General features: G+C 52.5%; 1 protein-coding gene across 2 annotated transcripts in view; it reads right to left on the reverse strand.

Annotated features, from left to right (window-relative positions):
• The window catches only part of Ajap1 (adherens junction associated protein 1), a 110,575-nt gene extending 96,518 nt beyond the window's left edge, over positions 1-14,057 (reverse strand). The window contains exon 1 of one of the 2 annotated variants that reach the window (XM_006538824.4): positions 13,941-14,057. In XM_006538824.4, the coding sequence (XP_006538887.1) occupies positions 13,941-13,960 (20 nt within the window). In that variant the 5' untranslated portion in view covers positions 13,961-14,057. Of the gene's footprint in view, positions 1-12,390; positions 13,093-13,940 lie in introns of those variants that run through there. The other variant, NM_001099299.1, reaches the window with a different exon arrangement.
• Between the last annotated feature and the right edge of the window lie 12,900 nt (positions 14,058-26,957).

Below are 26,957 nucleotides of genomic sequence, written 5' to 3' on the forward strand. Positions count from 1 at the left end.
TCTGGATGTGTGACTCTAGGTGAAGAAACCTGCTTCTCTCTGCTTCTGTTTCTTCCTGCGGAGGAATGAGGGCAGCCATTCCTGTTTCGCCTGAGTACCACGAGGACGGGCCAAGATGAGGTAGATCAAGTATCTGCCTCATTGAAGCTGGGCACAAAACCAGGGTGCAGAAGGCGGGGGCGTCTGAGTCTCCGCACATGGGGAGCGGATGAGGTCACCAAATCCCACGGCCAAGTTCAAGGCAGAGCTTTGTCCCGTCTTCTGACATCAATCGTCCTGTGCTGCTGGACTTCTTCCCCTGGCCCGGTTTGTTCCTATTAGAACCGAAACGTGAGGAGCTGGGCCAGGCCGGCCTCCACCTCAACCTACCTGCACCCTCCCTCATCTCCCTGAACCGGAAAGAAGACAATGGTTGTGTTCACGTCTGACTCTAAATGCCCGAGTCTGCTCTCAGAACACGGGAGCCTATGTAGGATGGCAGAACTGACCCCAAAATGGCTGCTCTATTTTCGGAGCTGACCTGGTTTACGCGTAAGGACCTGGACAGCTCTTCTGATCCTGTCAGTACGCAGCAGGTCACCTGTTACCTCCGCTGACAGCGGATCTCAAAGCCAGTCGCCAAAGGCTCACAGGCCCCCACCCTATCTTACAGGCAGAGTCCTGAGGTAGCCACACAGGGCCCACTCCACGGCTCAGATCTGCAGCCAGCCTTGTAAAGAAACACGCCACACACCTCCCAGTCACCACCACCACGATGTGCAGATCCGAGGTCGGAGGCTAGCACGCAGGCGCACGCCATCTCCAGGTGCGGGTCTCCCACACAAGAGTAAACAGCAGCAGCTTGCTTTCCTGAATTAAATGTCTGCTTTTAAGTTCAGCGTACATTCACAGCCATGGCCACATGAAGCATGGCGACCTCCCGTGAACTCCTTCCTCGGCTCTCCCTTGTGGTGACATCCTGAGAGACTACGGTAAATAACACAATCGGGTTACTGACTCGGACAGAGGTAAATCGGGACCACTATCACTTCCAATACCCTCCCTCTGCCCCCAGAAGCCAGGTCCGTGGCTCTTGCTGTATGCATCCTTCTGGGAGTGATTTACCCGCTGGAGATCCCTGCAGGCTGCTGGGTGTGTCCGTAAGTCCTGCCACTGTACTACCAAGCTCTAATCTGTGTTTGCATGTGCCTCTCTGTGAAGCTGGTTACCCACCGGATTCCTTACTCGAGCTGCACACTGACCGGCCGCAAGCCCTCGAGTGCAGGTCTCCCTCACCCATATGAAGAAGGGTGAGGCGCTCCGAGTGGCAGGTGCAGGTGCTTATCCTCAGGAGACCCCGCAGAGACCTTCTCAGTACAGCCATGACATTTACGCCCCGTCCGTGCTGAAGGAGTGGCCCAGTTTCTCCACATCCCTGACAGAATTTGGCAGACCCGAGTTTGTTTTTTTTTCCCCAGCCATTCTGATGGGCAGGCAGTGGGTCTTGCTGGGTTTCCCTGCGTATTTTCCTCAACGCTCCAAGTGAAATTATCTTGAGCCTTGGGGTCAGTTAGGCATTTCTGCCTGTCAATGAGCTCACTGCCTATTTTGGCCAGTGTGGTTCTAGGTTCAAGGATTCTGTGTTAAGAAGATCAACCCTTGACAAATACCAACTCCTGTTCTGTGACTGTTTCCCACAGTCCTGCCACAGTCTTTAAAGCATTGTGCACAATGTGTATGAGTGTGCATGTAGACATGTGCATTTACATGGAAACCAGAGTCTATCTCTTGCTGAGCCTGGAGCTTACTGGTCTGCTGGGTTTGCTGTCCAGAGAGCTCCATGGATTCTTGTGTCTCTGTGTCTCGATGCACTGGGACACAGGTTCACACCCTCACCCCTAGAACACAGGTCCACATCCCCACCTCTCGTTTTTCACATGGGTTCTGGGGGATCCAAATTCAGGCCCTCATGCCGAGCAGTGAGGGCTTTATCTACTGGGACACCTCCTCAGCCCCTAAACTTCAGATTCGGATGAGGTTCCGTTTATCTAGTATTTCTTCGCGTGGGCCATGTGGTCAGTGTTAGGTCTGAAGACATTTCCAGAAGAACTTGTTTCCTACAGGTCTCCAGCTCGCATCTGACACCAAATTCTGTGAACCTTCTGAGTTGACTTCTTACTAGGGTGTGAGCTGCATTTCCGGATTCCTTCGCAGCACTAGATGTGTGGCTGTGCCAGCCCTGTTTGGAGAAAATCACTCTTCCCGCCACTGAACCTTTGATGAAAGTCAGCCAGGCATGGCTTGGGCTCCACTCCTGAATCTGTTCTGTCCCCCTGACCACCATGTCTCCCTCTTCACTGACACCACCATTGCCATACGGTGAGTTTTACCTAACTCCTTTGGCTTCACTTCATGTGGAAACCTCACCCTTACACCTCATACAACTTCTCTTGAGCTTTGGCTGGGAACGCTGCTCAGGAAGGTTTCTCAGCCTGGAGAGAACTGATGTCCTCTGAGTCATGAGCACGGTACGTCCCTCTGCTCACGCATGGCTTCTTGGGCTTTGTTTACTGATACTGCACAGACTTCAGACACAGAGATCCAACAGTCGACTCCTTTCTTAGGTAGATCCACAATTGTTTCATTCTGAGCCACTTGAATGTGTCCCCAAGCTGTATCAGAGGTGTGGCTGGCATCCCATGATGCTCCTGAGAAGCAGTTGGCCCTTGTGTGCTGGGGCAATGGAAGGAAGTTAGGTCACTGGGTGTGCACTGGAAGAGGGGAGATATCAGGCCCCCAGCCCTTCTCAGCTGCCATGAGGTGGTGGGCAGTGGATTCTGCACCATTCCTGCCATAGTCTCCTATCACCCCTGGCTTAGACCAACAGATTGAGTGATGTAACTGTGAGCTGAGAGAGATCTTCCAGTCTCTTAGGATGACCTCAGCATCGGTCAGAGGAAAGGAAAGATGGTAACAGCCTTCTGGGCAGCTTCAGCTGTCGGCTTGATGTAGCCCAGATTCTCAGCTGGACCCTCACTTGAAGAATTGCCTCCTCAGAGTGGCCAGTGGTTGTGTCTTCTATGGTGGCTGGTGTAGGAGGGCACAGGCCACTCTGCAGGGTGCCATCCCTAGGCAGGTGGGCCTCAGCTATATAAGAAGGTAGGTAAATGTTAACCAGAGAGCAAGCTGGTCAGCAGCTGCCTCCGTTCTCACTCACATCCTGTTTGAGCTCCAGCCCCAGCTTCCCTCAATGGTTAACTGCAACCTGTAAGATGAAATGAATCCCTTCCCCACCTTTGCTTTTGGTGCTGGCGTCCTTCACAGCAAGAGAACGTGAACCGAATCTCACAGCATTGCGTGTCTTACATTCTCCGTGTGTTCACTGCCAATCGACAGACGTACAATTGACTTTTGTGCATTTATCTTGTTTTCTGCGACCTTATGGAACTCATTCAGAAGTTCAAAGGCATTGCTTTTCGGTAATTGTATATTATTTTCCACACAGACAATCACACCATTTCTCCTTATCTGCCTGCCTTTCAGTTCCCTGTCCTCCTGAGTCTAACCGGCGTCAGCTTCCACTGCGCAACGTGATGGCCACATACATTGTTCAGTTGTCCCTTCTCTGAAGAAACGAAGCCAGTTTTTCACCACTAAGGAAAAAACAAAACAAAAACAAAACCTGCTGCTATTCATGAGAACAGGTTGAATTTTATCAAATTCATTTTCTGTGTCCACTAAGATGGTTGTGTGGCTTTTTCCTACAGCAGATGGCACTAGTGACCAACCTTGATTCTCTTGTTACTTTTTTGTAAGCCTGCTGATGACATTGCTCTACTGATACTGAACTGAGACAGTTTTGTGGAAACAGATGACTCAGCCATTAAGAGGACCTTGACTCGGTTCCCAGCACCCACATGGAGACTTACAAACATCTGTAACTCCAGTTCCAGAGGACATGGCGCCACCCTCTGGTCTCCTTGGGTACTGCATGCACGTAGAGCATTTACCTACAAGCAGGAACACTCAGACACATAAAGTAAATTTTTAAAAAAAGGCTATCTTGTACATTTTCATAGATATTATTGGTCTGTAGGGATGTTTACTAGAGTTTTGTTTGACTTTGATCTCAGAATGTTTCATAAAATGAGTAAAAAAGCACTCATTCCTCAACAGCCTTTTATAGACACTGGGCTGCCTCTGTGTAGACCCCTGGCTCCCTCCAACCTACACTTTTTCTAAATCAGACATTGCTGGAAACAGCACAGAAATGACTATACTGTGGCTTACCAGTCAGTGCCAAACCCCCTCTCCTCCAGTGGCACTCTGCCCGTACAGCCCCAGGCATCTGGAAGCCTTCTGCCTTCCTTGATGGAATCTGATCTGCAGGTCAGTGAGAACTGTAGCCTTGGATCTGCCCAAGCAGAGTCCCATGACCTGCTCCTCTGAGACTGAGGTTTCACAAGTTTGGATTTAGGGCTCTTGGAAGGAATCTATGCCCTGCTAAGGAAACCAATAGAGTCAAATGTCACTGACTCAAAACATACAGTTTCCTGTCTGGTTCACACATAGCTTCACACTAGATGTTCCCTGCAACCAAATTACTTATCTGAATACTTGAGGTGGTCACTAACGACCCCTGCAGCTCAGTGGGGCCTTTGGTACTCAGACACCAGGTATGTGCCTGTCTCCTTTGATTATAGAGTTAAGTTCCACCCCACAGAAGCTGAGCCTGGCCAGAAGGAAGTGCACCATCCCGCTGGAGATCCCTCTCTGTCACCAGCAGAGGACAGGCTGTGAGCATAGCTGACCTCACACCATCTTATTCACACCCCATCTTGGGATAGCTCAAGTCTCCTTCTTTGGGGAGAAGGGCCTGAAAGCTGGTGTCGTTAATAACAAATGATCTGATACACACTGATCCCCAAACTCCCCAACACACACACACACAGGCACATACAAGCACACACACACACAAGCACATACTCAAGCACACACACACAAGCATACACATACACACAAGCACACACACACAAAATCACACACTCAAGCACACACACACACAAGTACACACATACACACAAGCACACATACACACAGAGACACAAAAATACACATACACACAAGCACATACACACAAACACACACAGACACATGAGGACACACACATGTACATGCATACACACACACACAATCACATATTCAGGCACACACACACAAACACAGACACAAGCACACACACAAGCACACAGAGACACAAAAATATAAACACAGACACACAAGCACACACATACACAAAAGCACACAGAGACACAGAGACACAAAAATACACAGACACATAAGCACATACACACAAACACACACAGACACACGGACACACACACATGTACATGCACACACATACACATAAGCACACACATCACACATTCACATACTCAAGCACACACACACAAACACAGACACAAGCACACACACACAAGCACACACATACACATAAGCACACACACATACACACAAGCACACATACACACAGAGACACAAAAATACACATACACGCAAGCACACACACACATGTACATGCACACACATACACATAAGCACACACACCACACAATCACATACTCAAGCACACACACAAACACAGACACACAAGCACATAAACACAAGCACACACACACACACACACAATTCTGGTGCAATATTCCTACTCTGTGAAGCCCCAGGTGGTGTCTGTATTGGATGCTAAGTGTACAACAGAACAAGATGGATCCATGAGGCCTGCAGATCCAGAGAGGCAGCCTGAGGTCCTTGCACCTCACACTGTAAAATCACTTCAGCAGATATTTGGTCCATCCCAGTGCTGCCTAGACACATCCGAGGAGGATGCTGGGGATGTCTCCCTCAGGGGCCAGCTCACCCTTCCCTGGGTAACCTAAGTCCTTCACCTGTCACTCTTTCTCCCAGCAGCCACCACTGCATCCTGGCCTCAGGAGGGCTCTGTCACAGCCAGCAGACAACCTGTCCTTAGAGCCCCAGTATTAGAAAACTGTTCAAAATGATGGAGAGACACCCATGGGCTCACCTGGCTCAGCAGCTCCACACTCTGGACTGCGGGTCCAGACATCAGGGCCACCCCCAGTCTCCATGGTATTTGGGTGCAGCCCCAGCCTACAGAGTTAGGGCCCATCAGGAATCCCTCAATGCTGAAGGGGCTACCGCCAGGACTGGCCATGGAGACTCTGCTGAGTCAGCGCTGTCCTAGGGGCAGGCTTGAGAGCAGAGGGGACAGACTTTGACAAAATTACTTTCCTCTCATCTGTGCTTCTTTAGTAAATATTCTCACAACGACCTGCACAGTGGCTGCTAGTCCCACGTGGTCACTAGTGTCCTCAGAGGGGCATGAGCACCATACCTGAGATTTGTACAGAGCCACACTTGAGATTTTATGTTGATACATCATGACATAATACTACTTATCTAGCCTAAACAAAATGGATTCTTGGTGGCTACCACCTATTTTAGTTAGTGATTAGTGAAAAGTACAAAGTCTCTGTTCATCCCATGTTCATCCCATGTTGCATGTCCCAACCCTCTGCAGAACAGCTACCTGAGCAGCAGCAGCAGCTAGTGACAACTCTGAGGGCAAAGGACTGTGGGTACCAGAGCCCCATGCACAAGTCAAGAGTAAGAAGAGATCTGTGAGTGTTGGGTGGGGGTGCGGGTGAGGGCGGGTGAGGGCAGAGCTGGTGCTTCCCCTGCAAGAGGCATTGAGAGCAGTGGGCAAGCATCATCCAGGCACAGCACAACTCTACTACACATGCTTGGCACAGCAAGGCACTTTGGGTGTGTACTGGCCAAAGCTCATTAACTGATGCCCCAGCCCCCAGCCTCTTTTGCACCCACAGACATACATACATACATACACTGATCACAAATCTATCTTCAGGAGAGCTAGACCAGCAAGGATCTATGTTCTTAGAGGGCAGAAAAACACTTGGCCCAAGCTGCAGACAATGAAAGACAAGAGGCACCTGCAGACTGCTACACCAGACAATGCCTTTGCCCACCCTGCCCCTTGGGGCTCCCCTTCGTTCCTCGGGACTCCCCCTCCTCACTCAATGGCACTTGCCCCCCAACCCCACTGCCAGACAGACAGACACCACCTCACTGCTTTCTTCTCCCCCACAACCACCCTTTCTCCAAATACTTAGTACTGCCTCTCAGCATTCTGAACCGATCATGAAAGAAAGGACTAGGAGGGATTGTTTTTTGCGAGCATGTCTGTATTCTAATTGGGAGGAGAAAAAACCTTTAAGCCAAAGGAGTGAATCTCTAATGGTAAAAAATCCAGTGATATGATTCACCCCCAATAAGCCAGGTTGAAGCAGCGACATCTATTTGGAGCAGGAGAACGCCTGAGCCTAAGGCTGGAAACTCTCTCCTGGATTTCAGTGGAAGCACAAAAGCAGGACTTGATAAAACAGGGGCACTGTGCCATGCTGACACAGTTAAGCTCGCACAGGCTTTTCCCATGTGGTCTTCCCAGGAAGCAATGAGGACCGTCAGCCTGTGGACCCTGGGCATCCCCTCCAGCACAATCCAAGATGCTTATGTGTGTGTCACTACATGGCATTACCTCCCTCCCCACTGCATACAGTCCCCACAGCAAGGTGCATGCCCCTGCCCCTTCGCCTTCCCAGCAGCCCCTGGGGCAAATGCAAGCAGGAGCAGAGATGACACCCTGAAATAGCAGATAGCCAGACTCGGGACCATGCCCAAGCAATCGCCCAGAAGGCTAACAACAGGATGGGGAAGGGAACCCAGAGGGTGCAGACCCTATCCCTTCTAGGTCAGTCCCAAAGAAAACATCTGACAAAGGACAATGAGCAGACCAAGAAGATTGTCAAGCCAGCAAGAGAGGCAAAAGTGACAGATGACATCTGAGCAGGCGAATCCCAGCTCTGTACCCAACTCTTTAGTGGAATGGAGGGGATAAAGGAGGGAGAAGTGGCCTTCTGTGGGGCACAGCCATGTTTCTCTTCCCTTCACAAGCCCTGGACCCAGGAAGGAGGAGTGGGAGAAGGGAGAGGAGAGGGGTGGGAGGGGCACAGGACCTGACTCTCACAAATTACAATTTCAAACACTACTCTCCGCTCTGGCCTCTTCCCTGGTACCCAGAGAATTTGGGGGACCCCACAGACCCAGAGAATTTGATTTATGGCTCTTTCCATCATCCTTGGATCCTTTTGTAAAAAGTGAGGGGCCAGAAGCGCCTTCAAGCTATCTCCCGCACCTGCCTGCCCCACTTAAATCAGGCCATCTGCCCACAGCTTGGTCACTACCACCCTGCTCCAATGAACGTAGGGGACCATTCTCAGCTTACTAGGGATCCCCAAGTAGGCCCTCATGGCCTACCCTGAAGAAACATCACATACTCCTGTGTGACGTTGGCTGGGGTGCAGTTTGCCGCCATGGTGAGCGTTCTCAGCAAATGGACCAATCCCTACAGCTGGTCTGACCCTCCCCCCTGACACGGGTGGGCTCTGACAGGGGCACACTGTGGCCTGACTGATACTCCAGGCAGCTTAGCTGAGTTACATAACAACAGCTCCCCACTAGCACTTCATGAGTCACCAGCCCCTTTGAATTCCTGGAAGGGGTCTTTGAGGAGGAATAAGCCTGGTTTGCACTCCACTGCTCTGGACTCACAAACCCCTAGCCTGTCTCCCCCTAGGTCTGCCAGGCAGGAGGCAAGCAAAACCCTCTCCAGCCAGACTTCAAACGCAGGAATCTAGATCAAGGATATATTTGGCTTTCTGAGCTAATCTTTACATCAATTTGGTCTCTACTGACTTGTAACCCTTTGAAGCAAACCCAGCAACTGTGTATCACAACCATGTGACTCTCTCGTAACCCCTAAAGAAAAGCCCCAGGCTCAAGAGACCCACAGCTTGGGGCTGCAAATCCATAGGCTGTATGGGAACTCAGGCTCCCATAACGTGCTGAACATCCGTTTACTTCCCAAAGAATGCTCAGGGCAATGCCTGGCAAACACCCTGCTTTTGTTGGGGGTCAGAAATTGTCATTGGGGGGAACTAACCCCTAAGTGACCCCAGCCTAGGAGGATCCAGACACACAGAGGACTGAACAAGCTAACCAGCTACCTCTGATCTCGAGGGACCAGAGGTAGACATCTCAGGGAGAAGCTTGGAGCTGCTTGTGAGCTGTGAGCTCTTGTTCTTCCTCCAAGGCAAAGAAGCAGAGGAATAAATAAATGAACAGAGACAGGCAGGGAGGGGGCGTCTACTACCAACTCCTCCATTTGGCCCAAGGATGAAAGTGAGGGGTGGGGTGCGCCCATGTTGCTGGAAGCGTTCCACTACCTTCCAAATTTACCGTTTAGTCCGTCGTTATTGTCCAGATGAGTATCATGGCCTCTGACCCTAGATGGATTCCAGTTGCAATCAATTTAGTAACAGCAGCTGGAAATGAGAGCGAGCCAGCATTCACCCGGTGCCCAGTGTTTGCGGACAAAGCATTGACTCCATCCACTAAAGCCTGGCTGCACAGCCCCAGCTGCTGGGGGACTTTATGCTGGGGCTGGTGACAGCAGCCCTGTGGATCCCTGCCGGGAAGCCCAGACACAACACAGCACACACTGGAAAGGCTTGAGAAAACTGTGAATTGTGTTCTTAACGTACTCAGGGCCTCCCTAGCAGAAGGGATGCTGAAAGAAAGCTCGCTTGCTCGCTTGCTCGGTGTTAAGAGACAGGAATGGCTCTGAGGAACATAGCCAGGGTTGAGTCTTTGACTGTCTACCTGATCCTAAACAGAATCTAGCAAAAGCTTCGGGTGCCTGTTCCCAGCTACTCCACACAACCCCAAGAGGTCATGGTCTCCTCAGGTCAGACTCAGAGGCAATGGGCTACCAGAGCCAGCCAGATCTGGGGACCTGGGTTGCCTGCTGAGTAAGCACCCCCTCCCCCGCCGCTGCTCTCCCTCCCCCTGCTCTCCATCCCTCGCCCCCCCCTCCCCCGCCTTGAGTGCTCAGAGACCCAACAGCTAAGCAAGCCCAACTCTGTCTGCCTTTGCTTTAGAACCCAACAGCTAAGCAAGCCCAACTCTGTCTGCCTTTGCTCCTAAAGCAGTGAGGCTCAGTGTACAGCTCAGCTCAACTACCGCAGATGTAACCAAGCCTGGGTCAGAGTGGGAGCAAGGAAGCCCCTCCCTCGGCGTACAGGGAGCTTCCTTTCCCCAAGCAGAATGAGATGCCTTCTGCCACCTCTGCTGGAGGTGGTACCTGTCCTAACCAAGCTCAAAGCCTGACAGCAAGATGCCCAGTGCTCATCCATAGTGCAGTGGGGAGCAGTTAGCAAGCAAGGATGAAGAGCTACAAGGGAGAAGTGTAACTCCTAGGCTTGGGCTCCGTGTGCCCCGTCCAGAGGAAACAAAGCCGTCTCGATCCTCTGATACAAACACAGGGCTAGCTTTCCTATTAGAACTGCAGAGAGTAGCCGCCCTTCCTCTGGGGTATATGTGTAGAAGATCACGCACACTAGCATCTGGCAGGGAGGGATCCTAAAAGGCCAAACTTCAAAATCAGTAACAGAGCCATGTCTGGAAGTCTGGCCATGTCCCTGCACAGTTATTCTTGTTCTGTGGTAACTGTGAATTTTGAGCCCCAAAGGAGGTTTCTCTGCCTGGCATTTGTTCTCTCCCTATTATCAAAATGCACTGCCCTTTCAACCTAACAACTTGTGCAGGTAAGTTGCCACTGGCAAGCAAGTGCCAGACTGCTGCATCTAGGAGCTCAAGCTGCCTCTGGGCAGGGAAGGAATCCCACTGGGTTGCTCTGGAAGCCTTGGGATCTAGCTGAGCCCTGGGACAGTCGGAAGCAGAAGGGGAGACAGACAGACAGACAGACAGACAGACAGACAGGGCATCTAGATCAGGCTCATGTCAGAAAAGATGTCCTTGGTTAGTTTGGTCCACACCCCAGAATTGCGGGAACCTAAATCTTAGCACAGCCCACTGAAAGATTCAGGCCCAGCCGGTGCCCCACACAGAGCAGATCGCAGATCGGCCCGATTATTAACCTCTTAAAGTCCACAGCGCAAACAAACCCAGCCACCAGGAAAGGGGATGCCAGTAATGACGTGACAGTCTTCCCTAGATGATGCTGACCAGCATGTATTCCTGGGCGCCAGAACCACTCGCAAATCAAGGACAGCTAGAAAACACTCTCATGCCAGTCTCCTTCAGACTTCTCAAAATCAGGTCGCGCGCATGTTCCTCCCTCCTTTGGCCCCACTTTCTCCCCAGCTTCATGCTGGTGGGGGTGGGTGACTGAGGCAGTCTGCTCCAGCAGCCACCGACCCCTTGTATCCTCAACACGGGAGCGCAGTGCATCCCAGTGGACAAACACTAGAAGCGCAAGCAGCCTTTCTCAGCTTCCATTTGTGATGTTCAACCTGGGTCCCAAATCCCGACCCAGGCGCAGCAGCTCTGGCCAGAGACCCCCTTACATGAAGGCAAGGGTAGTAGACACTGTGCTCTGTAAAGGGGGCAACTGCGTTCTGGGGACCCCAAGGCAGGATCCAGAGAAGCTTGAGCGACTCGGTAGGTGGGCAAAGTTTGCAGAGAAGGGTCTTTCTGGTCCGCCCCATAACCGCACTGGGCTTGAGTTCCTACTGGCCCGGAAGGTCCCGGACACAGACAAGCCCTGTGTGCCTGTGAGAGGTGCTTAGAGGCAGTTGCCTGTTGTCGCTTCCCCAGAATCCAAAAGCTCTCCAGACCCAGCTGTCTGCCAGCTGCGTGCGACCTTCTGCCCGGAGGTCACCCCAAAGCAGCTGGGTCGGCAGCTGTGCTCCTACTACACTTCAGTTCAGGGGCCCAGGGGCCCTAGGAACGGAGAGAAGGGCTGACGGAGCGGCTGTAGGGTTCTGGGCTTCTCCAACTCCACGGCAAAGCTGCTCGAGAACTGGGAGGGCCGGTGGCTCTCCCTGGCAGATCCAGCGTCAGCCCCGGCCCCCGAGTCCACCGCGCCCAATGGCCCGCAACTCGCGCCGGGCTCCGGAGAGGAGCCGCGCCGGGGCCGCCGGCCAGGACACTGCGCTGCTGGCGCCCTGGGCAGCGGGCGCGCCGGCCAGCCCCGCTGCCAGGTTACTGGGGCAAGCGCCCCTACCTCGACCCCACTCGACTCGCGGAGCGTAGGAGAACGGCCGCTCCCTGCCTCTCTCTGTCCGGCCTCAGGGACCAGCAGGCGGCCGCGCTCCGTGGCTTCGGGTGCACCACGCGGGCCGCCTCGGGGAGGCGAGAAGCCGTGCCTCGGTTTGCAACAGTGAGCAGCAGCCCAGCCTAGCGCCCACGCACCACCCCCCCATGCACCCTGCCTCCAGCCGGGTCGCTCACCTGAGTCCTAAAAGCTGTTGGATCCACATGGTCACGTTTCAGGGAACCCAGCCTCAGACCTTGCTTGCCCCAGCCATCTGCGCGGCGCCCGCGCCCGCTCGCTCCGGTCCCGTGGCGCCGCTCTTCGGCTTCGGGCCGCCGCCGCCACCCGCCGCCCGCCGCCCGCCGGCCGCGGGGCGCACAGCGAGTCAGAGCGCGGCCGCGCGGGGCTCCATGCCGGCCGGCGCGCCGCCGCCGAGGGGGCGCATGGCTCAGGCGGGCCGGCCCGCGGGGACGCACATCCTCCCGCCGGCTCTCGGGGCGCGGGGCCCCCACCGCAGGCCACACGGCGCGGGCGGCAGCGAGGCGGGCGCACTCCGGGTCTGTCGCCGGCCGCGAGGGTCCGAGGAGCGGGGCTTCGTCCTCCGGGGCGACGAGTAGCGAAGCGGGCGGCTCCGCAAGCCGTGCGAGGATCTAGCCTGCAGCCGGAGCTGCGAGGCTGTGATCGGTGTTGCCCGGGGGTTGAGAAGATCGCCCCTCTGGCCCACGCGGGTCGCCTCCACGCGCCGCCGGGTCGAGGGGCCTCTGTCCCAGGTTCTGACACCGATCAAGTTGCTGGAGAGCTCCGTCTAAGCGCTCGCTCTGCAGACAGCCGCGGCCCGGAGACTGCCAGAAGGCGGGCAGGGGAGGCGCGGGGCGAAGAAGCGTGGAGCGCGGGGCGTGGGGACGCGCGGCGGCGCCGCCGCGCGGAGGAGGCGCGCGGGGATCCCGGGCCCCGCCGCCCGCGCCCACCGCGCCCTCCGCAGAGCCGCCCGCGCCGCTCGGCCGCCTCCCTCTGCGCGTCTGCCTCCAGAAGCGCTTGCCCCCGCCTCCGCGAACGGGTCCCAACTCCGCCCGCCGGGCCCGGCTCACGTCACCCTCCTTCCCCGCCCCTCAACCTGGAGTCGGAGCCCCCAACCCGGCCGGTCGGCTTAGCTTGCCAGCCCACCTCGCTGGAGCTGGACTGGCGACCTGGGCTCTGAGTGGCCTGGGCGGCGCCAGAGAGAAGAACCGGGCCCACCCCTTCCCCATCCCTGGCCGCGTCCGGGTCTCCACCTTGGGAAAGGCTCGAAAGAGGCCGCAGGCTCCGATTGGACCGCCCGGCGCCGCCGGATGGTGTTGCCACGGTAACCAGATGGCATGCGAAGCAGTTAAGAGGTTCGGACCCTGTTCTAAGTACGCCCATTGAACGCAGAGGGCTGATTTGGGGAGAGGAGGTTCTCATGGGACTGGGGAGCTGAGGCTGTGCGAAAAGTTTCCTCCTGCGGAGCTGCACGGCGCAGGCGATGCGAGAGGCTGGGGAGGGTCCTCCTGGGGAGTCTCCCCACTGCCTGGGCCTGGCCTCTCTCCAGGCAGATGAAGTTTCAGCCTTTGGTTGGAGCATGCTTCTGCCCGGTTATTCAGTCTCCAGCGCAGTTCCCCCTCCTTCTTGGTTTTATGGCATCTGCTGTCTTCGCAGAGCCAGGGAGTTCTGAACCTGGCACTCCCAGACATCTTGCCCACTCTCCCACCCAGCACTCCCTGGTGCCTACCTGGTTAGTTGTGTCTGCATGTCCGGTTAGTGAAAGACAGGCTTTCTGTGGTCCCCTTTCACTGAAAGGAGTGACATAAAGGCAGAGGATCCCACGGAGGCCTTAGCTGCCTAGTCCCTGAGGAACTGTAGGAACAAAAGCCAGCTCTCAGCTCCACACATAGTGGGGAAGAAATGCAAAGCCAGGGGCCTTAGAAATGAGCTTCAGTCTGCGGTCTTCCTGCTTGGACTTTAGAGTCAGAGCCGGGAAGGTAAAGAGAGGCAACTGGGGACTTGCCAGGGTGCTGCAAGCAAGTGACTTCAGCCCAGCAGTTGCCCCCCTCAGGAGAGAGAGGGTGAGGCCTCCCTGGGAGGGTTGCTGGGGGGGGGGGAGGAGCCAGTCTTCCTGGGATTCACTGTGCACCCAGGCAGGTCCTTTTCCCTGAGCCTCCAGTCCAAGGTTTTTGGCAGCCAGAGATTCTCCCCACCCAGGCTGGACAGGACAACATGGTTCTGTTTTCCCTCTCAGGCCCTAAAGAAAGTATCTGGGAGCAAGGTAGCATGGTTGCAAGAGACTGAAGTTAGGTATGGGGTGCTACTGTCTTGGGGTCCTATGTCTATTACGCAACCTCTCCGACTCTTGGCTTTCTCATCTTACAAGACCCGTTTCCGGTGCTTTCCCTCAGGAGGTTTTAATTAGGACTAAATGAGTTGGCCCAGCGCACGTGCAGCTGCGACTAGCTGTGTGCCAGTCTGTCGTCCAGAGAGACACCCAGGTGACTCAGCGCTTTGAATGCCTGGTCACTTCTGGGTCCTCTTCCCGCAGAGCCCTGGTCCTGGGGGTTGGAGGGAGATGATCTTACAAAGTAAGGAGGCAGGGAAGTCCTAGCGGACGGAGCAAGCTGGACCCAGTTGCCAACCAGGAAGGAGATGCCTGCACTGCTGCCACCTAGCGGGAAAAGCTGGGGTGCTGCAAAAAGAGGGCCTTCCAGCAGCCTGTAGAGTCCTTAGGGAGACTTAGCCTGGGCAGCCAGGTGACTGGAGGTGGGGGTTCTGACCTGCTTTCTTCTACAGACCTTTTCACAGGCTTAGGAGACCCACTGCCCTTTGGGAAGGTGGCAAATCCCGTTCAGTCTGAGATGTTACTGAAATGTATTCTCAAAGATAACTCTAACAGGATTGGGATACAGCTGGAGGAAGAGCCTGTGTTTAGCCTGGATAAGGCCCCAGGTTCAATCCCCAGCAAACGCCCAGAAAAAGATTAATGAAGTCAATGTATGACTTAATAATGTATGCTCTTGGGGGCTGGTGAGTTGGCTCAGAGGTTCAGAGCACTGCCTGTTCTTCCAGATGACCGGGGTTCAATTCTCAGCATCCACATGGGATCTGACACCCTCACACAGACACATACAGGCCAAACACCAATGCACATAAAATAAAAATAATTTTTAAAACTGTATGTTCTTGTTGATACATTAGATAAGTAACTGACATATCCTGGTTATAACTGACAGCCAGATGCACCCTGGGACTTTTGCAACTTCATTTGCCTACAAAATGCCTCTGGCTTCTGTTTGATGTCACAGGTACCACCTAGCCATCAGCCCGCCACCCACAGTTATGACTCGAGAAAAATGTTCAACTTCCGGTGAGAGTTAACTAAGCCAAGATCAAATTCTCTTGCTCGTGTTTCTTGGCCTGATGGATACTATTCTGACGGGAAGGGGCTTGTCCAAGAAGACAGTGGATAGTAACATTTTCTGCATGCAAGGATGGGAACAAGAAAAGACAGTAGTCTCTAGGAAAATAAAACAACAGTAACATACATAGGGCCTCTCCATTAGGCAGGGGAGGAGACTCTTGGCCCCCATCAGGACGTGTTAGAAGTTGAACCTCTGAGAAGCTGGGACCTCAGCACACAACTCTACTTCCCCAAGGGTAATTCATGTCCAAGCCTCCCCAAGGCAAGCCCTTCTGTGTTACTTCTTTGTTTTTCTTTATCTCTTGATTAAAAAAAAAAAACATTATTTTACAGATGGAAAAACAATAAAACTTTCATCTCGCTGTGTGTGACCTGTTCCCTAGAACTCAAGGATATCACGCAGCTATCTGATTTATTTTTCTCTCCTTCGGAGCTAGCTGGGAGTAGTCGAGGAGGGTATGTGCCACTCCACCTAATACGCCGAGACATACACACACACACACACACACACACACGTCCATACATGAAAGCAAACACTTGAGGACACACAGATGCACATACATACACATGTGCCCACAGTTGCACACACAGAGGCATATGCAGATGAGCAAACATACATTTGCATGCTCCCACACACATGCATACACCTGACAGCCTCTGTATGCACAGACAGGACCCCTTACTGGGACTCTCTGTGCAAAGGGCAGGTCTTCTTGTAGCTTCTGGCAGCTCCTCCTCTGCCTGGCAGACATCCTGGCCTGGAGCCGCCAAGTACCACCACAGGCTGCTCTGCTCAGCCCTCTCTCTTCCAGTTTCTCAACAAAGGAGCCGCAGGCCCGCGGGAGGTCCTCCTTGAAGCTCTCTGAGGCCATTTACCTAATGGCCTTCCCAGACTTGACTATTTTTAAAACCCATCCAAAGCCAAATTGAGCTGCCATTGTTCATTTTTCTCCCGAGGAGGTAAATGTGTCTTAAGCATGACATTTGATTAAGTAGCTAAGTTTGGGGTTTTAAATGGAAGGAAAAAATGCTGATTAAAATCATTATAAGTTTCCGTAAAGTGTTCACACAGGTGTCTTCACCCCCCCCCCCCCCGCTCCCCAGCCTTGTACTGGCTCCCCCAAAAGTCACCTTGCTTTCTCAGACCTTCTCAGAGAGTTTCAGTATTGGGGGCTTTTGGAATGTTTCCTGTCACCCGAGCTGTCTCCAATTGAGGCTGCTTGCTGCTGAGCTCAGGCAGGAGTTGGTCTAGCCTGTCAGAGGTGGGATCTAAGATGACAGACACTCCCACCAGCAAAATGTCTCACAGGACCAGCATCTTGCAGCTCTGGGCCAACAAAGGAAGTGTAGAGCCTCTACTACCCTGTCTGACAGTGTGCCGTGCAGAAATGGGGAAGGGGGCTCCCTTGACTTGTGCTGAGCAGAAGATAGTGCCCCAGTGCTCTGAGTCCTGCCACAGGAGGAGAGAGGGCTGTGTGTGCTGTCCCAGCAGGATATGGCCCTCATTGTAGAGCTCTGGGCAGCAGCTTTGTCTTCTCTATTTAGACGGGAAACAATGACAGAAAAGAGGACCCATCTGTTTGCAAAGTGGCACAGTTGGAGAGTATTTCCCTGGCACCACAAGGCTGGGAGGGGCAGGAGCCTGAAACTGGGGAGATGAGAGAGATTCCTAGGATGGGCAGATGCAGGCTGGGACCCACGTCTGGAGAGCTGGGGCAGCCCCTTGGGGAAGATTTATTTTTCTCCACTGCCACGAGTTCCTCAGTCTTCTGCCCTGTGAGCAATTCTGTCTACTCTACCAAGCTTCCAGGTGCCCATGGCATCTGTGTAAAACAGGAGGGAATGGACAGGAAGCAAGAGACTACAGCAGGCCAGCAGGGGTGGGGTGGGGTAACACCACAAATAATTAGGACAGAGAGACCATGGGGGGGGGGATAGAAATAAAAGGAAAGTCCTCTTCCTCCCCAATTTTCCAGAATGTTCTGAGCCTTAGAGAGAGACCTGGAAGGCATGCAGGCCTTCACTGGGGTCTCAAGACAGGCTTTATCCAGGCCACTAAGCTGGCAAGGGACAGTAGCCAAGGGCATGAGGAACAAGACACCTGACTGTACTCGATCAGAGCATAGAAGGCTTGGCAAGAGACATCACAGGGTCCAGCTTCTCATCTTGGCATCCCCACTAACTGGGAAGCAGAACACGAACTCCACAGGTTTATGCAGCCTGAAGTATGGAGACAAGACCATCAAGAAGCAGGCCACAGGTTGAGGATCAGATCAGGCTGCAGCTGCAAGGCTCCAAGGCTCCCGACTGCAGGCTAGAGGCAGCAGCAGGAGACTCCAGCTTTGAGTTTGCTCTACCCATGTCTCCCTTGAGTCAGTTCATAAACCACATCGGTCATCTCAGACTGATATAGATGATGATGGAGGAGGAGGAGGAGGAGGAGAAGGAGGAGGAGGAAGAGGAGAAGGAGAACCCCAGAGTGCAGGACTCAGCCAGGCTTGAGTTCCTGCTCACAGCCGTGGGTGTCAATGGTCAACACAGCCTTGCTCTATGTGGTGTTCATCATTTAAGACCTAGGCTAGGACCTGATTGTCATTGAGCACCTGCAGAGCCCACAATGCTGTCTGGGAAGGAGTAAGAGCTCTTTTGTTCACATCTCATTGGCTGAGGCAGATCACATGACAGTGATGACGCCAGCGGGGGGGGGGGGGAGGAGCATGTCAGGGAGAGAATGGCATCTGCCCATTCCCAAGCCTGGCAGGATGTGAGGAGCAACACAGCTTCAGTCGATGTGCTCAGCTTTTCCCCTTCCAGTTGTGGCCACCAGAACCATTCGGTTTGTCCTCAGCATCCATCCCTGGCACTAGCGCCCGGCTATCCCACCGTCACACAGGTTCAGACGCTAACCTGTGGTGAGAGAGGTTCACATCTGATTCCTACATGGCCAGAGGATGCATCTTTGAGGATTGTGCCTCTAGCTGGAAGAGAACACTGATCAGTCAAAATAAGTCAACATCTTCACCGTCATCTCATCGTCGTCTTTAAGTCCACCCTCAGCATCATCAGCACCACCACCATGACCTGATGATCATGGTCACCAACACCACATGAGCATCAGTAACATCATCATTACATCATCACAACCGCCATTACCATAGTCACTGCCATCAGTGGGCTCATCGGGATCAATATCATCACCATTATCGTTTATCACCATCATTATCACCAACACTTCCATTTAACATCATAGCCACCATCTCCATTGCTGTAAACCATGGACGCCACCACCATCTCTGCTATAACCATCATCATCATCACCTCCACCATCACCACCATCACCACCACCACCACCATTATTAACTTTTTCCCTTTGGTTAATGATCAGGCCATGCCAAGGGCCTTTCTCATCACATCCAAGAGCAGCTGACCCTTCTGTAGCCTCTTTCTTGACCAGTAATTGCCCGAGTCTATCCTCCCACGCAGTGCCTCAAGTGGCATCTGGGCTGTTCTCTGCCAATCTAGAGGGTAATTCAGCATAAAAACAACTTTCTTGAGCATGGCCTTTTCCGAGTTGCTGTTCTCTGATGAGGGGCTGTTTCCGGAACATGCTTGAAGGGATGGCAATCTGTCACTTGTGGGCAGCCCTACGAAGGACCCAGGAAGTGTGTCCCAGTTGGCCTAACGTTCACTTCAGTCTGTCAGTCTGTCCTCCTGAGAGGTTTTATATGCCTAGCATCTCAACTTCCCCAGCAGTCCAGGGAATGGCCACCCTGACTGTTTAAACATTTACTGTCGGGTTCATGATGGAGACCAGGGCCACAGAATCAGGTGCTCACTGGCTTGTTCCCAGGCTGACAGCTCCACACAGCTGGCCAGGGAGCTGCCATAATTAGCAGCAGTATTGGGACGCACGGGGCAGAGCCTGGAGGCTGCACTCCAGTGCTGAGCATGGCTAGAGTATGAAATTACCATGTGGAGGACGGGAGGAGGCTGGCCCTGGTCTAATCGGCTCTACCTGCTGACCCAGGCTGACGACACATGCCCAAGGGAGCACTGCGTTGTATTCTTCTGCCTTGCACTGCCTGTAGAAACACAGGCCCATGTTTCACCCATGGTGCTGGGCTCCCGTGCAGATTGCATGGCTGTGGCTGTGGCTGTGGCTGTGGCTGTGGAACTTGAATAATAATAGGACAGGCTGCCAGCTGATCACCCGGGGAAATTCTCCTCTTCCTTAGTAACAAACTATGGCAGTAGTGGGCAGGTGGAGATAGATAAATATGCCCAGCTGAAAGTTTCTATTTTCAAGTCTTCCCGACGCCTGCCTGGCCTGCCTTGTATGAAATTCAGGCTGAAGCAACGTAAGTAGAAGTTCCATGATGTCATGGCTGGTAGTACCAGTAGGTCCTCCCTGGAGTGCAAGCATATTGTCACCATGAGCTGTCACCTCGGAGTGACAGTAGGAGCTGCAGGCCCCCGCTGAACACCAGAGCTGAAGGAGAAGTCATCTGGGCACACGTGAACTCCAGAGTCCCCAAAGGACATGGGGAGCAAGGGTTTCCTGAGTTCACGCTACGGTGGATTCTGCCTCCTGTGGCCTTTGGCCTCACAGGATACAAACCTGCTAGAGCCGGCCAGCAGATCCTTGCAAGGGTTAAGGTGTGAACACAGACTTCATCCCTCAAGGGTCCAAACCCTCCTGGCGGGAATGTTATCCACTCTCTGTACTCATTTATTCATCTTAACTGTTGTGTGTGTGTGGATGGAGGGCAGGATGCCCTCAACTCGTGTGCCTGGTAAGAAAGGAGTCTAATGGTGGCCATCAGTTTCCCTGGGATTAGAGTCACACATACAGATGGTTGTGAGCTGCCATGGGTGCTGGTGATGGAACCCCTGCCCCCTGGGAAAGCGGCCGGTGCTCTAACCACTGAGCAATCTCTGACAATAATAAATAATTAAAGGGGACAATGTGGTATTGGAAGCATAGAGAGAGTGGTGTGTTATGCACACACACATAAGGGCACCCACACATGCACACACACATACACACACATACATGCACATGAACACACACACACACACACACACACACACGACAACTTCTGGGATTGAACCTGGGCCCTTACACATGCTTGGTAAGTGTTCTATCACTGTCTTTTATATTTTGAGACAGACTCAGTAATTTGTCCAATATGGCTTTAAACTTGTAACCCTGCTGTGTGAGCCTCCTAAGTGACTGAGACAGTAAGATGACAGGCATGTGCCGCCGGGCCCAGCCCAAGAACAGTTCACCTACGTCATCCATTTCCTGTATGAACCGCTTCCTGTGTGATCTAGACCATTTCCCCAGACACCCCAGTCACAACTCTGGCTTTGGTCCACCTCAAATAGGGGTGGAGAGCTCCCCAAATTCATTCTTCCTTTGTTCACAAATGTCTAGAAATTTCATCGAGCAAAGAGATCAAATGCTAGGCCTCTGGGGGACTGTGACAGAGCGGCAGGTGGATGCCCAAGGCGCAGGAGGTTGCTTTGTTACGGGGCTGGCTGGAGTTGTGGAGAAGGCCACGGGGAGCCGTGAGCACCGAGCAGGTGTTTCAAAGCTGAATCAGGCCGAAGCTTCCCCAATGAACTTGCAGAGCCTCTTTATTCCGAGCTATATAAAGCACCAGGAACAATCAGGGCACACTCAGAGGAGGAGGAACTTCAGGAGGGCATTTCCGCCTGCCATTGCCCTCTGACAGGCAGCAGAGTTGGGAGGGGCGGATCAGCGGGGATGCTGGTGCCAAACAGGAGGGAGGCACACAAGAAGTATCCTGTGCTGTCCTGTTATTATTGTTGTTTAAGATGAAACAAACAAGGTCAAGGCCTATCCAGTAAATTCCCAGGTGTGATCTCCAACCAGCTTAAAGCCTGACCCTCGGGGAGGACACAGCTCTTACAACCAGCTGCATGGCCCTGCTGAACGCCATCCTGAGTGCTCTGGGAACCAGAGAAGGAGGGTGAATATGGTGTCCTTCAGTGCCAGCGGGTAACCAGTCCAGGAGCCCTTCAGGACCCACGGGTGCCCAAGCTCCTCATATAAAATGGTGTGATGCTAGCTTGTACCTAGAGCGTGACCTCTCCTGTGTCTTTTTCCTTTAGTGACTTACAACCCCTGCTGCAATTCAGACCAATATCACCCCAAATCATTTAGGGAATAACAACGAATATCCACAGGTTTTACATACACAATTATTTTGCAGATATTTTCAGCCCATGGATGGCTTGAATACAGGCTTGTGGAATCCACAGACATGAAGGGCCAAGCAACATTGTCCCGGGGGCCCCTCTTGTCGTGTGGGACACTCAGATAACTGCCATCATTGGCATGAGCCTGTGGCAGAGAAGTAGCAATTCTGTAGACAGCACCTGACCTTCTGCTGACGTGTGCCTCTTGGTACAAGGCTCTCTTGTGGCTGGTCCCAGGAGCTGCTGCACTTTAGCAAGCCGAGTGCACCATGCCATCCTCACAGGCCCTAATACTGATCAGAATCTTTAGCCCACAGCCTTTTTAGGTAGAAACAGCTGAGTGTTCCCTAAAATCTCCCCCTGGGTTATTCCCAACTTTCTCCTCTGCCATCCAGCCCATGTCGCGCGACAGGTTCTCCTGAGTTCTTGGGGGCTGGAAACCCACACAGTACAACCCCCAGCCCTTTCTACCCACAAGAACAAAAGGCATCTCTGGGACCACTGTGGAGTTCTGAGTCTCTAGATGCACGTAAGCAGTCTAACAGCACAGGAAAGTAGAGGTGCCTCTGCAGTGTCCCTGTGAGTAGCGACTCGTCCCATAAGAGTATAAGGAAGACCAGGGTTGTATACAGGGTCTACCTTGGGCTGGACTGGGGAGGACCAGCAGAACATGAGGCTCCAAGAGAATTGGCATAGGGGACTACAAAGATATCTCAGTGGCTTTTGCTATTCTGTTCCTAGGGAAGGGACCATGTGTTTAAAGAGGAGCAAACGTTAGTAGGTCCAGCAGTGCTCATGGTCATGTGAACAGGCCTGGGATACCAAGTCTTAGACCTCAGCATTTATATCCTTGTTTACCCCTGATCAATGCCGCAGATCTCGCCAGACCTGCAGACATCCCTGGACAGGAAGAAAAGACGCAGCCACAGTCAGAATCTATCTGTTCCTCCGGCCCTAGTTCTGGCCTGGCGTTGTCTGCTGCCAGTCAGATGGTATTCCCGTGTGTGAGTGTGCAGCCAGCACACGCTAATTAGCCCTCCCTAGCTTCAGAATGGAGCCATTGCTGAGTGATCCTGATTACTGGGCCATTACTCCCACGGGGCTGGTCACCTAGCACTGGCCCTTTCATCTGGATTTCAAAGCAGAGCAGCCGCTATATAATGGGACAGCAACACACTTGAGCCCCAAGAAGCATTCTTTGAAAGTGAGCTTTCCAGCTCTTCCTGCCAACATGGTTAACAGGAAAAGACTGACTTCAAGATAAGACTGTCAAGGGAGAGAGCAGCAGCAGTCAAAACCAGGTCCCCATGTCCTGACACATCAGGAAGCAAGACCTTGGGGGTCTACGGCACGGTTCCCTCTCATGTGCACATCGGGGACATGAATTCTCTGTGTTCATGCCACCACATCAGTTCAGCCTGGTGAGGCCACTAAGACCCACATCAGGTGCCACACAGATCTTCCATCTGGGCTGAAAGCCTTAGCTCTTCTAGTCTTAGGGGTGAGTGACTTGAGTAAATGACTCGTGACTTAGAGCTCTGGTCCTAGCCTATATGCTATTGAGAGGTGGTGGAACCTTTGAGCTGTTTGTCTTAATAAAACGTCTTAGGTCATTAGGGGGATTGAGAGGAACTGCGGGCCCCTGACCATGTGCTGCCATTTGCCCCACTGTGGTGTGCTGTCTGTCTTGGCATGGGCCCAAGATGATGAAGCTGGATAATGATTTGAACCTGCAAATCTGTGAGCCAACATATTCTCTCTCTCTCTCTCTCTCTCCCTCACCTGACCTAGACTCAGTGGAGTACTCTGGCCCTTACTCAAGAAGTTGGACCTTACCCTAGAACCATAGGGGAGAGCTTTGTCAGCCCAAGGGAGAAAAAGAAGACAATATGTGCATTTTTTGATGGCTTGACTGTGCCAGAGAGACTGAAACTACAAGCCAACAATAGGCTAAAATCAGCTGTTGGTGTTCAGTCTATCCTTCCATCCATCTGTCTATCCATCCATATATCCATGTGTCTGTCCATCCATCCATCCATCCATCCATCCATTCATTCACCTACCCACCATCCAGCCCACATTTCCATCCATCCATCCGTCCATCCTTCCATCTGTCCATCTATCCATATATCCATGTGTCTGTCCATCCATCCATTCACCTACCCACCATCCAGCCCATATTTCCATCCATCCATCCGTCCATCCTTCCATCTGTCCATCCATCCAACCACCTACCCATCATTCATTCATCCATCAGCCACCAATCTCCTAGCCATCTGTCACTTTCCCCGAATGGATCCTGAATTTAGCTGAGGCCGGTATGGTTGCCTGGCTAGGAATGGTCTGTACCAAGCTTGTAGCATGAGGCATCCTGACCCTCAGAGTGTGGGCGAGGAAAGCAGAGGGTGGAACCCTCCTACTGCTGCAGTTTATCCTTCCTGCCTTCCTTCCTCTGTGTCCTTTCCCATAATCACCTGTAGCTTGGGATCCCAGGCCCCACTAGGGATCCTTCTAGTGAACGGCCAAACCCGAGGAAATCTGAGGATCCTGGATTTGCATTTGGGTTCAGAGCTGCAAGCAGTCCTGTGTGGAGCTCAGAGTCTCTCGGCCTTGACAGTTCAGTTGAGAAGGCCCTGCTGTGGAAACCCAGCATCCAGTAACTGCAACCCCGGATCAACCGTCTTGAAGCCTTTCGCTTCCATCTGGGGAAGGTTCCGAGCCACACTGTGGTTAAGGTAGTCTCCAGAAGACATTGTAGCTTGTGGTTTCGAGCTTTTTTTCAAACACAGGGAACTTGGGAAGTCAGCTGTGGCTGAGTGTGGTTGCAACTGCATGTGTAGCCCAAGGATTGAGAGAACAAAAATGTCCTGTGTGGAGAGTTGAGCAGGAGGGGCCTGTGTGCAATTGAGAGGCTCACCGGAGGTCAGCTCGGCTCCCACTGGTGAGGGCCCACTGGGCTTGATGCCCCTCTCTTCCCTTCCTTTTTCCTCCTTCCCCCCTCCTCTAGCCTGGACGGAGAACAGGGTGGGGTCTGACATCATAAGCTGAAAACCCAACCTGGAAGTCACACATGGCCCAGAGGAGCCACCCAAGGGTGGCTGCTCACTTGGGTCACGCAAGAACATGAGATTTCAAGGCTGGCCCCGCATGCTTCAGCTCCGCTCTTGAACCAACACTACAGCTCAGAGTGTTTGATTTGGTTCAAGGGAAACCTCAAGCCTCTTTCAAAGGACATTGAAAAGTCACCAGGTCCCACATTAGGATAAAACTGTCACATCATGCGCACCCCGATGACACACTTTTTAGAAGAAACGTCAGCAGCAAATAGTAAGTAAGAAGGGGCCTTGAGGCCCTTGCCGTTCAAAGCTGTGCTTCAGTTGCAGCAATTCAAGAAACAAGTCATAGCTCTGGGTATGAAGTCATTAGCAACCGCTGATGTTTCCTAACAAACCTGGCATCAGATCCCTGCAAAGCTTTCACCCAACATGGTGGACCTCCCGCTCAGAGAACGGGATGCCGGGTGGGAGCTGCTAAGGAGCTGCTGTGTGAGTCAGGCTGGGAGCCCTGGACTGCCTCGAACCTGCTTGTAAACAAAGCGTCCCAATTTGAGTGGCATCAAATAGCTCAATGAGCCCGATGAATGGAACGCCAACGACAGGGAACAGCTTTTAAGGCTCACAGAAAAACATAGTTATTAAACTCAAAGCCTGCCACCAGAAGACGTCAATCTGTCTTGATCCAAGCCAGGAAGGGACAAGGCACGTTCAATGATGAGAGTCCTCACACATGTAAGGCTTAATTGTGGGATTATACAATCGCACTTCACAGGAAGCACCCTGCAACGAAACCCCCGCTTTTAATTACTCCACAACCAGAAGGGAACATTAAAGGATCTACAAGTCTGCCATGTCTAAACTCTGAGAAACATCAAGAGAACACAGAGATGCAACTCCACGCTGACAGCCACTCGGAGAGCTGCCTCCCGTGAAGGAGTTCGTGAGTCTTCGCATCCACCTGAAGCTGTCTGAGTGGAAGCAAGAAGCCAGCGCAGCACGGCCGGCTGAAAGAGCTACACACTTTAGCACAAGGAAAAGAAATCCAGCATTGAGCAGAATATACTTTGAGCTTACCAGGTACCTGAGCGCCCGTGGAGAGAAAATTGTCTCAATTAAAAATGTCACGGTCTAACAGAGAGGAGTCCCTGGAAGGTGTTGGCCATTTCAAATTTATTAACCAAAAGATGGGGGTATTGCAACTTTTCAGAAGAACACAGCAGTTTTCTGAAGAAAGAAATAATGTTAAGAGCCCGTTAGGGGAGGGGAAAAAAACCTCCAGAAAAATTCCAGTGGATTCGTTATTGTATTAAAAACCGAAACATCGGTCAAAATGAATAAATGATTAAAAAATGGTTTAGTGGTTTTAAAAGCACCCACCCTCTTGGGGTTGACCCAGGTTCAGTTCCCAGCATCCACACAGTGACTTAGAAACATCTCCAACTCCAGTTCCTGGGGATCCAGCGCCCTCTTGAGGCCTTTTAAGACATTATACACAGGTGGCTAATGCATACATACAGGCAAACACTCATGCACACAAAATTGAAAAAGTCTTTTAAAATGTTTAAAACTATTACACATTTATATATTTCTATTTATGTCCACTAAATGTTTAATATGTAAATATATTCGAGTGGTTCATATTTTATGTATATTAATGTATAAAAAACATATATTTATTTTATATGCTCCTGAATCCTAAGATTCTCCTCAATTTGCATGGCAGATGGGAAAATTGTTTTACATGTTAACGACTTTGCGTACGCAGTGTCTCGGACATTAGCTCTTCCGAGTGGTCTGCCTTCTGGACATGGGTGGAGACCTGCCTCTGTTTACCTGTGGTGTGTTTAGGAACACAGTCAAAAAATTTGTGAGTTGTGACTGGTGGAACTCTTGGGTGAAGTGACTCGCCATGGTCCCAGAACGAACAGCAGGCTGAGCTCTCTGTCGAAGACGCCGGCCTCTCAGGGGCCCTGAATCCAGGGTGGTGATGAAGCCTCACACCTGTGTTCCACCATGCAAATACCACGGGGATTATTTTTACCCGCAAGCCCCGGTT

Source organism: Mus musculus, chromosome 4 (assembly GCF_000001635.26).
Source record: "Mus musculus strain C57BL/6J chromosome 4, GRCm38.p6 C57BL/6J".
In the NCBI taxonomy this organism is placed as follows: Eukaryota; Metazoa; Chordata; class Mammalia; order Rodentia; family Muridae; genus Mus; species Mus musculus.